Consider the following 12345-nt stretch of genomic DNA (forward strand, 5'->3'; position numbering starts at 1 on the left):
TTTTTATAAACAGAACTTGCACAGTATGTATTTAAACAAAAGAAAACCGAACAAAAAAGCAACGAGCACAGAAATAGGGCTGGAGAGAGGCACCAACAGGCTGAGCTCACGCTCGGGGGGCAGCAGGCTCGGGCCGGCCTGGCCACACCCCCGCAGAGCTGGGAGAAGCCCCTGAGCGCCGCCGAGGACAGCAAAACCAAAAGCCCAGAACAAGTGAAAACACGCCAAACCAAACCCCCCAGAGCACAGAATAAAGGAGCGAAGCTCCCTGGACATCAGACAGTCCCCGCAGCGGCTGCCCAGCTCTCCGAGGGATGGAGGTTTTCTGCTGTTTCCTCGTGCAACATGGGAACAACTGTTTTCCTTTCTCTTTTTTTTTTTTTGCTTTTTGGGTCACACCTGGCGATGCACAGGGGTCACTCCTGGCTCTGCACTCAGGAATTACCCCTGGCCATGCTCAAGGGACCATATGGGATGCTGGGATTCGAACCCGGGTCGACCGAGTGCAAGGCAAACGCCCTCCCCGCTGTGCTATCTCTCCAGCCCCGGGAACGACTGTTTTCTTTTCGGGTTCCTGAGCCACACCAGGCAGCACGCAGACCCCAGTCCTGGCTCAGTGCTGAGGTCACCGGTGCTTGGGGGACCGGCTGGCCACATATAAGGCAAGTGCTTTACCCCCATACGCTCTCCCTGGCCCATCATGAATCTGACATCTACAACCACCAAGAGCTACAGGATTCTAGGATCACAGCTGAGATCTGTTAGTATTGCTACATTATTTACTCCAACAGGTGGGGATAGATTATGAGCAGGAAAGAAAAGAAGGAAAATAACCCAACCCAGGAGCCTTGATATAAACAGGCGATGAATCTCTGCTCTGACCAACCAGGAGCGAGTCGGCGAGCCCGGGCGGGGCGCACGGCTGGTCTCGGGCCTGCCCCCACGGATGCACCGTGCGAATCTCTTCACGCTCTCCGCTGTGCCGCAAATCCCCCGAAGAAAAATGCCACTTGTGACAGAAATGTCATTTAAGTCCCAGGCTTCCACATCATGTCATTTTTTGTTTTTTCCAACCTCGAAACTTGCCAAAGCAAGAACTTTGTCTCCAGAGCCTGAGGAAGGCAGAGAAGAAGCAAAAGCGGTTCGTCACTTCCCGCAGTCACGGCTGCAGGCACAGCATCAGAGTGACGCCAGCTGCTCCCGGGGTCTCAGCGGCCCCACCTCCCCCAGCCCCCCAGAGATAACTGCAGCGCAGGTTTCACGGGTCTCAGAAGCCTATCCTAACTGCAGAGATGAAACAAAATGAAGACTACTTTCATTTACTTTAGTAAATTTAACACAATTTTTAAAAAGACACATTAGGCTGTGTTATTTAAAAGCACTAGGAAATGAGGTCAATATATGGGATTTATGAGTTTGAGTTTATGCTTTTTTTTGGTTTTTGGGTCACACCCAGCGATGCACAGGGGTTACTCCTGGCTCATGCACTCAGGAATTACTCCTGGCGGTGCTCGGGGGACCATATGGGATGCTGGGATTCGAACCTGGGTCTGCCGAATGCAAGGCAAACGCCCTACCCACTGTGCTATTGCTCCAGCCCCATGAGTTTGAGTTTAGAGGCAAACAAATTTACCGTCTGCTTAACTCTAAACTCAACACATGTGTTTACCTCTAAACCCAAAACAAGGTGCCTCAGGGTGGGATAGTAACACCGCCTCATGCTGAGGAACCCAGAGCACTCACCAAGGTCGGTGGAGACTTTCTCGAACTGGCTGAGGATGGCGCCTGCATTCGTGGACAAGAAGGCTTCATCATCTGCGGTCAGCTACGAAACAAAGCAGCACCGACTCACGCGGGCTCCAGGAGCACACAAACGCAGGCAGAGAGCAAGGGTTCGAGGCCACTCCCTGGCCTGTGATCTCCGGGTGCTTGAAAAGGGGTTAAGGCGCTTGCCTGGCACACAGCCGACTCTGGTTTGATAACTGACCCCACAAGTGGTCCCTGAGCAATGCTAGGAGTAGCCCTGAGCCGAGATGAGAGGAGCCCTGCGCACAGTGGGTCTGCACCCCCCCGCCCCCCACCTCCCTCAAAGCGCTATACCAACACTGCACACCTGTCCTCTATACCTAGTAAACGAACTCCTGGTACCTTTTCTCCCAGCTTTCTGAGCGCCGTCAGGATCTCCACCTTCTGCTGCGTGTACAGGTCCTTTTCCAGCTTTCCCACCATGAGATCGCGATCCATCTACATAACGGATAAACGCAAAGCACCTGGTTAAAGACACAGCCTAAAAGTCAGGTTCTTTTCAGACCCACTTAAAACCTCCTCTGGGGGCCGGAGCGATAGCACAGCGGGTAGGGCGTTTGCCTTGCACACGGCCGACCCGGGTTCGATCCCCGGCATCCCATATGGTCCCCCAAGCACCGCCAGGAGTAATTCCTGAGTGCAAAGCCAGGAGTAACCCCTGAGCATCGCTGGGTGTGACCCAAAAAGAAAAAAAAAAAAAAACCTCCTCTGGCTGATTACTATGAGAAGGAATTTATATGAATGACCAAGGCACACATGATAGAAATGTAAGTTCTAATGAATGTTGATGTTTGGCCATAATCAATGTCTTCGCAAGAAATTCTAATGAGAAAACAATAGGTCCCAGCTGCCCTGAGAGGAAACGCCCTTGGAGAGCTCATTCTGCCGAACCGGAGTATGATCCCGGGCTTAGAAAGCTAAATGGAAGGGGAAACTGGAGTCCAAAGAGACGGCAGACAATAGCCTGCCCAAGAGGAAGCTCCACACACCTGCCCGAGGACACGGATCCAGCCGGTGTGACCTAAGCTCATGTTACTATCCCAGTACTGAACTGCACAGTTAATACTTAACTATATCCAACTCTGTGACGGTATCTCTAACAGTTGTAGATGTGTGTACTGTAAGGTTTGTGGATGCATGACATTCTTCATACTTACGTGCACATACGCATAAAGCAGCACATGGGAAAGAATCGAGACAGCAGTGTCAGTCCCGAGCTCCCAAGGCCGGGCCCGGGCCTGCAGTGCAGTGTGGGGGGCACCTGCCTAAGACACCTGCGCGTGTCTTAGGGGAGAGGCTCAGGTCCCGGCCTCGGCAGGGATCGGAATCAACTCCAAGGACTGGAGGCAGGGACTGCACTGCCACGCCTCCTGAGCAACCCTGGGCGTCCCTGGTGGGCCACACAACCTTTAGGGAGGTCAGAAGTAGATTGGACAGCTTATTTAATTAAGTAATAATTACTGGGGTATTTTTGCCACACCTGGCGATGCTCAGGGCTTACTCCTGACAGTGCACTCAGGATCAGTCCTGTGGTGCTCAGGGGACCACAGGGGGTGCCGGGGGGAGAACTGTGTGCAGTGTAAGTGCAAGGTCGGCTGTGTGCAATGAAAACGCCTTACCTGCCGTACTGCTGCTTGGGTTCCGCCAACAGACTTCTTTACAGGGCAGCTTTATGGTTACAGGAACTCGAGCCCAAGGGACAGAGATTTCCCACCTTCCCCCTCCTGCACTGGCACACAGCCTCCCCGTTATAAATATCCCCACCCAGGGGGCACATTGACTACAACCGATGGAGCCTGCACTGCCCTTTGATACTTAGTCTGCAGCTGGCACAGAGTTGAGCCGTGGCTCTTGGTGATCGATTTTCAAATTAAAACCCACAAATACCATAATCAGCAAATCTGAGGACTGGAAAAAGGAACACTCAGCAATTAAATGAAGTTAAAAAAAAAACTTACCTCTGCCAACCTTGTCCGAAGCTGACCTGGTTGCTTTTTTGCGAACAGTCTGATAACTTCTGGGGTTTGGAAGGCCTGGCTAATTGCCGCCTGGATAGCCTAGAAACACAAGAATGTGAAAGCTGACTAGAACATCCGCTTACGGGTAGGTCAACCTCAACACTCAGGAACACCCGTTTGTCTTACGTTAACACTGCTGGAAGCCTGCTACCGAGACGACAATACAAAGATGTCATTACTGTGATCTAGTGACGATTGCAAGGCCTTCGCTGCTTTACCAAACACTGCTACAGTTTTGTTATTTCTATTTATTCACATCAGCGGAATCAAGATTTAACCCAGAAAAGACCTAGAAGCAATACATTTTATCCATACAGCCCAAAATGTTATCCATTTGTCCAAAAATAAGACATTCATCTGGAAGTTAATCACCACCCAAAATAGGTCTGTTTCTATCTTCAATAGACTCACAGTAGTTAAATAACCAGTGTCACCAAAATAATTAACTTATGCTTACCAGCTGCATTCCACTTAGTTCATCCACCAAAGTCATATTTCCCGACATGATTTTCTTCAGTGAATCATTAAATTCACTTAGTTGCTCCAGAGTTTCCTTTTTGGTTTCTTCATATTCATCTGTATCAAGTTCCTCTCTGAAATACAGTGAACGTCATAACCAGATCAAGAGTTATAAGTGAAAAGCTGTTACTTATACACTAAGACTTTAGATACTCATGTTAATAAAAAGTGGGCAGGAGAGATAGTACAGCCTTGCACGTGGCCAACCAGAGTTCTATCCCTGACACCAAGTATGGGTGGTTCCCTGACCACAGCCACGTCCCTTCAAAAAATAATTTACAAAAAAAATTTTGCAGGAAAAGGCTGAAATATTAAAATACTAATAGTGGATATGCTTAAATATTAGCAGCAAAGACTTTTTCTTATAATATAGTTATTCAAAAATCAAATTTTTTTGTTTGTTTTTTGGGTCACACTCAGCGGTATTCCAGGGTTACTCCTGGTTCTGCACTCAGGAATTACTCCTGATGGTTCTTAGGGTACCATATTAGATGCTGGGAATCGAACCCAGGTCAGTTTGTACAAGGCTAATGCCCTACGCACTATACTATCGCTCCAGTCCCCAAATTAAACTTTTTTTTTTTTTTTTTGCTTTTCGGGTCACACCCAACTGGGGTTACTCCTGGCTCTACACTCAGGAATTGCTCCTGGCAGTGCTGGGGGACCATATGGGATGCTGGGAATCGAACCCAGGTCAGCTGCGTGCAAGGCAAATGCCCTACCCGCTGTGCTATCACTCCATCCCCAGATTAAACATTTTCAAAAGAGAAAATTTAATTCTTTTCTTTTAATTAAGATGAACTACAGTTACCAAACCACATTATTTTTTTATAGCATCTAAATGGATATTCTGAGCAAAGGAAAGTCAAGTCACAGTTCCCTTATCTTCAAGTTGCAGATATTGATAGTACTTATTTTATTTTATAGTTTTAAAAAATATCTGAGTGTTTGAGCTTGTTATAATTATTATTTTTCGGGAAGGGAGGTTTTGGCTACTTCTGGCAGTGCTCAGGGATTACTCCTGGCTCTGCACTCAGGGATCACTCCTGGTGGGTTCAGGGGACCATATGGGACGCCTGAGATCAAACCCAAGGTGGCCACATGTAAGGCAAATGCCCTCCCCGCTGTACTAGCTCCCCAGCCTCAACTTATTATAATTATTTATAACTTGCTATAATTATAATTATTTGCTGAGATGGGCTGGAACAATAGCATAGTAGTAAGGTGTTCACCTTTCACGCGACCAAACCGTGTTCAATTCCTCTGTCCCTCTCGGAGAGCCCGGCAAGCTACCGAGAGTATCGAGCCCGCACAGCAGAGCCTGGCAAGCTACCTGTGGTGTATTCAATATGCCAAAAACAGGAACAATAGGGCCGGAGCGATAGCACAGCGGGTAGGGCGTTTGCCTTGCACTCGGCCAACCCTGGTTTGATCCCCAGCATCCCATATGGCCCCCCAAGCACTGCCAGGAGCAATTCCTGAGTGCAAAGCCAGGAGTAACCCCTGAGCATCGCTGGGTGTGACCCAAAAAGCAAAAAAAAAAAAAAAAAAAAAAAAGTAACAATAAGTCTCACAATGAGAGACGTTACTGGTGCCCGCTTGAACAAATCGATGAGCAACGGGATGACAGTGACAGTGACAGCTGAGATACAGAAACTGTTTGCGTATGACAGGTACTTGATAAATATTATTACCCTCCTCCACAGCATGTGTCCCTTGAGCTACAACAATACAGCACTTGTCACCTGTGTCAGAGGCTCCGCCAGACTACCCCAACAATCCACTCATTAAACATTCACTGCAAATAACACCACCACTTCCTGGGTGTAAAGACTTTGGCACCTTCTTTCGTTGTTTTATTTATAACCTATTAAGGCTGTTAAAGAAAGGGACACGGCTGGAGTGAGCTCAGTAGGCAGAGCGCCCTCTGCGAGCAGGAGGCTGCGTCTGACGCCTGCCAACAGGAGCAAAGCCTGGGCAGAGGTGGGAGCAGCCCCCCGAATCACCAGACGAGGGCTAGAAACACACACATGAAGACAGGCCTCGAGGGCCGGGGAGCGCACTCAGCAGCACGGCACACGCCTGGACCAGGTGAGGCCCTAGTTCAGTCCCCAGACCTGGCCCCTGATGTGGTTAAGGCTGACACGCTTGCTGGAAGCCAAAGGTCAGACGCAGTTGTTTGAAGAACTGAAGATAAGGAAGGTGTGATGTGACGTCATACTGGGGGAAATGGGGACTTACGCGGGCTGAGGATTACGCCCAAGTTCAGACTCTCACTTCCCAGCCTTCAAGACTTTCTTTTTGTTTTTGCTTTTTGGGTCACACCCAGCAATGCTCAGGGGTTACTCCTGGCTCTGCACTCAGGAATTACTCCTGGCGGTGCCTGGGGGACCCTATGGGATGCTGGGGATCGAATCCAGATCAGCCACATGCCAGGCAAGCACCCTCCCCACTGTGCTATCACTCCGTGCCCCGCCTTGGAGATGTATGACCCGCAATGTGCTCATTTCTCCAACAGCCAAAGTGCTGCAAACCACCTAGGAGAAGCAGGAACCCAGCAGGGCCTGCAGCGGAGCCGAGGGTCCGGCTACGGGGAGAAAAGCCCCTTCCCGGCAAAGGCGCACACGACCGCACTGCTACCTGCATTCCTCCAGATCCTGTAACTGCTGCATGAGTCTATCCAGCTGCTCTTCCAAATTCTGCCTCAATTTGCTTGTTTCGGTCTTTCCTCTGGAAGCCATGCTGATCTCAGAGTGGAGCTGGAGAACCCAAGTACAGTACATCTGGTCATTGGAAATGATTCACGGGCAGTAATCCGACAGGCTATGTCAGGCCGGGGAGACAGCGGGAAGGGTAGCGTGCGTGGCTGGCATGAACAGGAGAACCGAGGGGTATCCCTGGCCTGATGTGCCCTCAGCACTGCTGGGTGTAGCCCTCGTGGCCCCGCACCACCCAGGAGGCCAAAAAAGCAAAACCAGACAAAAAAAGTTTAAAAATATCAGCTAGTTATACTCTTACTGAGCTACAAGGTATGGGAAATATCAGAAGTCTTCATTACTGGTCGCCATGTAAATATGATGAATATGTAAGACACTCTACAGAAAGATCCATAATGTCATTCTCTGCCTTTTCTTGTTGTCTGTTACTTTTTAGTCCAGGGGTGACACCGGGTGGTACTCAGGATGACTCCTAGCAGGGCTCACCCACTGAACTATCTCTGCCATCTCGGTATGGAATCCTCCTGAAGGATATGCTCCTTTCTTTCCCTTGCCTTGCCTTTCTCCGAGTAGCACAGGTATGAAGCCTTTGTCATCATATCACAAAAATTACCTCCTGACTTTATTCTGGTGGGGGCAGGCCGCACCCCCCGGTGCCGAGGGCTTGTTCCAAGCTGGACTCAGGAGCCATCCTGGTGGCAAGGGGACCATGTGTGGTGTGGGGACTGACCCCTGGGCACAGGCAAGACAGGAACCTTAGCCCCTCTCCCATCTCCCCAACCCCTGCATTGTTAATAGTTTTTCTTTTTGCGTCACACCCAGCCGTGCTCAGGGCTTACTCCTGGATCCTCACTGCGGGATCTCTTCCGGGGGACCAGGGGCCACACTAGATGCTGGGGATCAAACCCAGGTTGGCTGCTACAAGGCAGGGTCTTACCTGCTATACTATCTCTCCGGCTCCCTAACAATTTTGTTTATGGTGTCTGTCATAGCAAAACATATTTTTTGTTTTATGGGCCATACCTGGTGGTGGTACTCAGGGGTTACTCCTAGCTCTGCACTCAGGGATCACTTCTGACAGGCCGGGGGGGCCATATGGGTTGTTGGGGATAGAACCTTGGACGGCTGTGTATAAGGCAAGCACCCTACTAGTTGTACTATCACTCCAGCCTATAGATTATTATCTTCAGGGACCAATTCTACAGACCTTTTCCTTTAAGTCTTAATTTTTAAAAGAACCTGGGTCAGACACGTGCAAGGCAAGCGCCCTACCCGCTGTGCTATCACTCCAGCCCCTTAAGTCTTAATTTTTAAAAGCACCCGGGTCAGACATGTGCAAGGCAAGCGCCTTACCTGCTGTGCTATGGCACTGGTGCCCACGTGTTCTTAGTGTTGTGTCCCATGAGGGCCATACCAAACCTCTCAATTTTTTTTTATTATTTTGGCTGCTTCCAGGCAGAGCTGGCTGCCTCTCCCTGTGATACTGGCCAACAATGTGGGCTCGACAGTTCAGTGCTCGGCCATACGGGGCCAGCACTGTGCCCGCCACTTGTGACAGCCCCTGGGGGTGCTCTGATCAGGTGCCAAGACCCGCGTAGGGCCTTGAATCAGATACGCGCCCCAGTCCCTTGGAAGATCTCCTGGCCCTAGAGAGGTTTTAAGGGGCTCGAGCTTTGGAGGGAAAAGGTGCTTGCCTTGCGGGCAGTGGACCTCAGTTTAATCCCTGGCACTGATGCTCTCCAAGCACCGCCAGGGGTCACTTCTCGAGCCTCGAGCCAGCAGTGATCCCTGACCACCAGCAGGTGTAGCTCCAAACCAAACAAAACAAAACTTTTTAATTTGGGGGCCGAGGGACAGCGCAGAGGCAGAATCGGGCCGCCGGCTTGGCCTCATACAAAGTACAATCCTGCACGGCAATTTATGGTCCCCAGTGTAACCACTTGAACCCAAGCAAGCACTGTGACCGAGCATACACAGCCGCCGAGCACCACAGCTGAGCTTGACCCCCGTCACGGCAACAAAAAGAAGGGAAGGGGAAGCACCCGATTCAAAGTGTGACTGGAGATTAATGTGCAGGAATAAAAGCCTTGAGTAAGAATATCCATAAACCTGGCTCCATCATGCAACACCCCTCTCCACTGATAGTCCCCTCCCCCTTTCTTGGGTGGTGGTGGGGGGAGCCACACGGCACTGCTCAGGGTTACCCCGCGCTCTGGGCTCAGGGATCATTACTGGAGAGCTTTGGGGGACCACACAGGGTGCCAGGGCCTGGGACAGGGTCAGCTGCATGCAAGGTGTTCCTTAGCCACTACTATCTCTTCAGTCGATTTTTTTTTTTTTAAGCTACACCCAGAAGTACTCAGGGGCCACACCTGGTGGTGGGTGGGGGACAACGGGTATTGCCAGGATATAAACTATTGTTCCATCCGCATGCAAAGTACCTTTAAATTCATTTTTTAAAAGCATTATTCTATTCACATAGGTCTCTAAGTGGCTACTGTTAGATACTGCTTGGGGGTTACTATTGGGAAAAGTCTTGGTTATTGTAATTCTGATTATTGCTAGTGTAGAGAAATGCTATTGATTTAATATTCCATGCATCCCCCTTAAGCTAACATGGGGAGCTTTATGTTTCTGAGTTTGTTCGGGGGATAAGAGGGCACCAGCGATGCCTGCAGGCTACTCCCATTACTTGCTCAGAATGATCCCCTCCAGTGCTCAGGGGCCAGGCACCTTAGCCCTCTGCGCTCTAGCCCGGCCTCCACTGACCGCTTTCAATGGCCAGATGACAGCTCAAGGGTTGGAGCGCCAGCCTGGCACACAGAGGCCCGAGTTCTTCCTAGGTCCCAGGTCCTCCAGAGCCACCAAGTATGACCCTAGTGGCCCCTGATCGCTGACTGAGAGGGTACCCCACCCAAAATTTTATAGCATAGTTGTATTCCAAAAACTTAACATCCTCCTCAGGAAGCATGTTGTACTTAGGATTAGGTATCAGCATTCACAACTTAAGCCCCAGAATAACTAATTAAGACATTTTAAAATCCAGGGTGCAGGAAGTAAACCTAAAGCCAGGGCCTCCCACACACAAAGGCAAGTGCCCCGCCCCTGTGCCACCTCTGGACTAACATACTACGAGAACACTCCACACTCAACAGAAATATTCCCGAGTCAAAACAGACTTCACTGAAAGTCTACTTTTTTTCTTTTTTGTGCCATACCTGGCAGTGCTCAGGGGTTACTCCTGGCTCTGCGCTCAGGAACGACCTCTGGCGGTGCTCAGGGGTCCATATGGGGTGGTGGGGGTAAAAACTGAGTCAGCTACATGCAAGGCAAGTGCCCTACCTGCTCCAGTCCTATTTTTCTTTTTGGTTTTCTGGACACACTTGGCAATGCTCGGATGGTCCAGGATCTGCCATGTGCAAGGCAGACCCCCAGCCCCCTTGTACTATCGCCCCACCCTGCCCTTCTATTTTTCTTGTTAAACAGGAGTGCTTGGGGTCACCGGGGCTTTAAGAGTCGGCTCTCAATCCTGGAACTTCAGGTCAACAACACATGTGCTTCAGCCCTTTGAGCTAGCACCCTAGCACCCCGTTTTTTCCCCCCAACAGTGGTCTCTCCCTGACACACCCGAGGTGCTGGTGCTGGGAGGGATGTTCAGAAGTTGAGAAGCTGCAGCATGGGATCAGACCCAGGGCCCTCCACCTCCCTCTCTCAGCCATCTATCCTGCGCTTGTCTAAATCTGGCTTCATTCTAACCATCACTCCTCTATAGACACAGGTGTTGGGGCCGGACTAGACGGTAGCGAGGAGCCCTGTAGACTGTCCCGAAATCAGGCTGGAACACAGGGACCCATGGAAAAGGGCGAGAGGTGACTCCTATGTCCAGACTAGTTTGGATGAGGCTGAACATCTCTTTAAGCTGCCTCAGGAAATAACCCAAATCTTAGTATTAAGAAGAGTCAGTCTTCTCTCCTCCCAGACCCAGCTAGACCCCGGGGGCTTGAGGTTGTAATTTACACGCCAGAACATTTGGGTTTCTTGCCCGAGGGCTGAAACTAACTGGCTTGCAGACACAATGAAACAATGTATTCCTTAATGCATCAATGTTCCTCCTTGAACTTCTGAGCTTTTTTGTTTACAGGAGGTCAAGAAACGAGACCTCAGGACGCTCTACCTTTGTCAGAGGACCTGAGCCAATCCGGGCCCTCCGTGAAAAATTATTTCTCAGCGCCTCCGACCGACCGAATCTTCCAACACCACCCGGGCCAGCTGCTCAATGCCCAGGGCCTGACCGTTACCCGCGCAGCCCGGAGCAGCGTGCAGCGTGCTTCCGGGAAGCCTCCTGAAACCCATGACTATCTCGGAGGGCAACAGGTAACTGTTTTGGGGGTTGGCCGGGATGGCCCAGCACTCCCTCTCCGCAGTCCTTAGGGTTGCAGGCTCCTTCGGGAAGGGTCACCCCCGGCAGTGCCCAGGCCTCGCTCAGAGCGGCCGTCGGGGGCCACTGGGCCGCGGCAGGAGACCTCCACGCCCCTCCCCGGCACAGGCCACTGCGGGCCGGGCCCCAGGTTCATTCTCTGCGACCTTCGGGACTTTGCACTTCCTTTTCGGACCACACCCCGCGGGACTCAGACCTCAGTCCCAGCGGGACCGGGGTGGGGGTGGGGGGTCCTGGGCGCTGTCCAGCCCCGCCCGCCAGCTCTGTACCCTGCACGAGCCCAGCACGCAGGATCCAGAACCGGGCTCACGGCCAGGCGGGTGTAGCCCCTGAGCATCCCCCAAACAACAAAACAAACCGTCAATACACTTAAGACGGACAGTCAGAAGCCCAAGAACGCGCCCGTCAACGCCCTAGCACCTAGCACTCAGCACTCAGCGTTGGGGCTGCAGCCCTGGGTACCGAGCACCAGTACTGGGGCGGGTGCAGAAGCAGGAAGGCGCTCACGCCTCACGGGGCCACACCCCGCAGGGCTCAGGGCTCAGCCCGGCGGGGCCGCGGGGGCCCCGGACGCTGTCCAGCCCCGCCCGCCAGCTCTGGACCGTGCAGAGCCCCGCACGCAGGGGCGTCACTCGCGCCCCCACGGGCCCCGCCCGAGCAAAGTCCTTTTCGGCCGCCGCGCACGGAACTCGGGGCTCCCGCCCGCAGAGCGCCGAGGCCCGCAGCCCCGACCCCGCCCGAGCCGGCCCGCCGCGCCCCCGGAGTGGGCAGCAGGGAGGGACCCGCCTACCTGAGGGCCGCGGTCTGGCGGGACGACGCGGGAGCACTTCCGGCGCCGAACCACTTC

The 12345-nt window shown here is 52.0% G+C and overlaps 1 protein-coding gene across 1 annotated transcript; it reads right to left on the reverse strand.

The window, feature by feature from the left end:
* Positions 1-757: 757 nt before the first annotated feature.
* On the reverse strand, positions 758-12326 carry LZIC (leucine zipper and CTNNBIP1 domain containing). Its single transcript, XM_055137898.1, has 7 exons — positions 12289-12326; positions 6984-7102; positions 4282-4417; positions 3765-3863; positions 2149-2244; positions 1744-1825; positions 758-1112 (listed from the first exon to the last, which is right to left on the reverse strand). Exons 2-7 carry the CDS (start codon positions 7082-7084, stop codon positions 1054-1056), a joined length of 573 nt encoding a protein of 190 aa, XP_054993873.1. The 5' UTR covers positions 7085-7102; positions 12289-12326; the 3' UTR covers positions 758-1053.
* Positions 12327-12345: the final 19 nt, after the last annotated feature.

Source organism: Sorex araneus, chromosome 5 (assembly GCF_027595985.1).
Source record: "Sorex araneus isolate mSorAra2 chromosome 5, mSorAra2.pri, whole genome shotgun sequence".
Taxonomy (NCBI): Eukaryota; Metazoa; Chordata; class Mammalia; order Eulipotyphla; family Soricidae; genus Sorex; species Sorex araneus.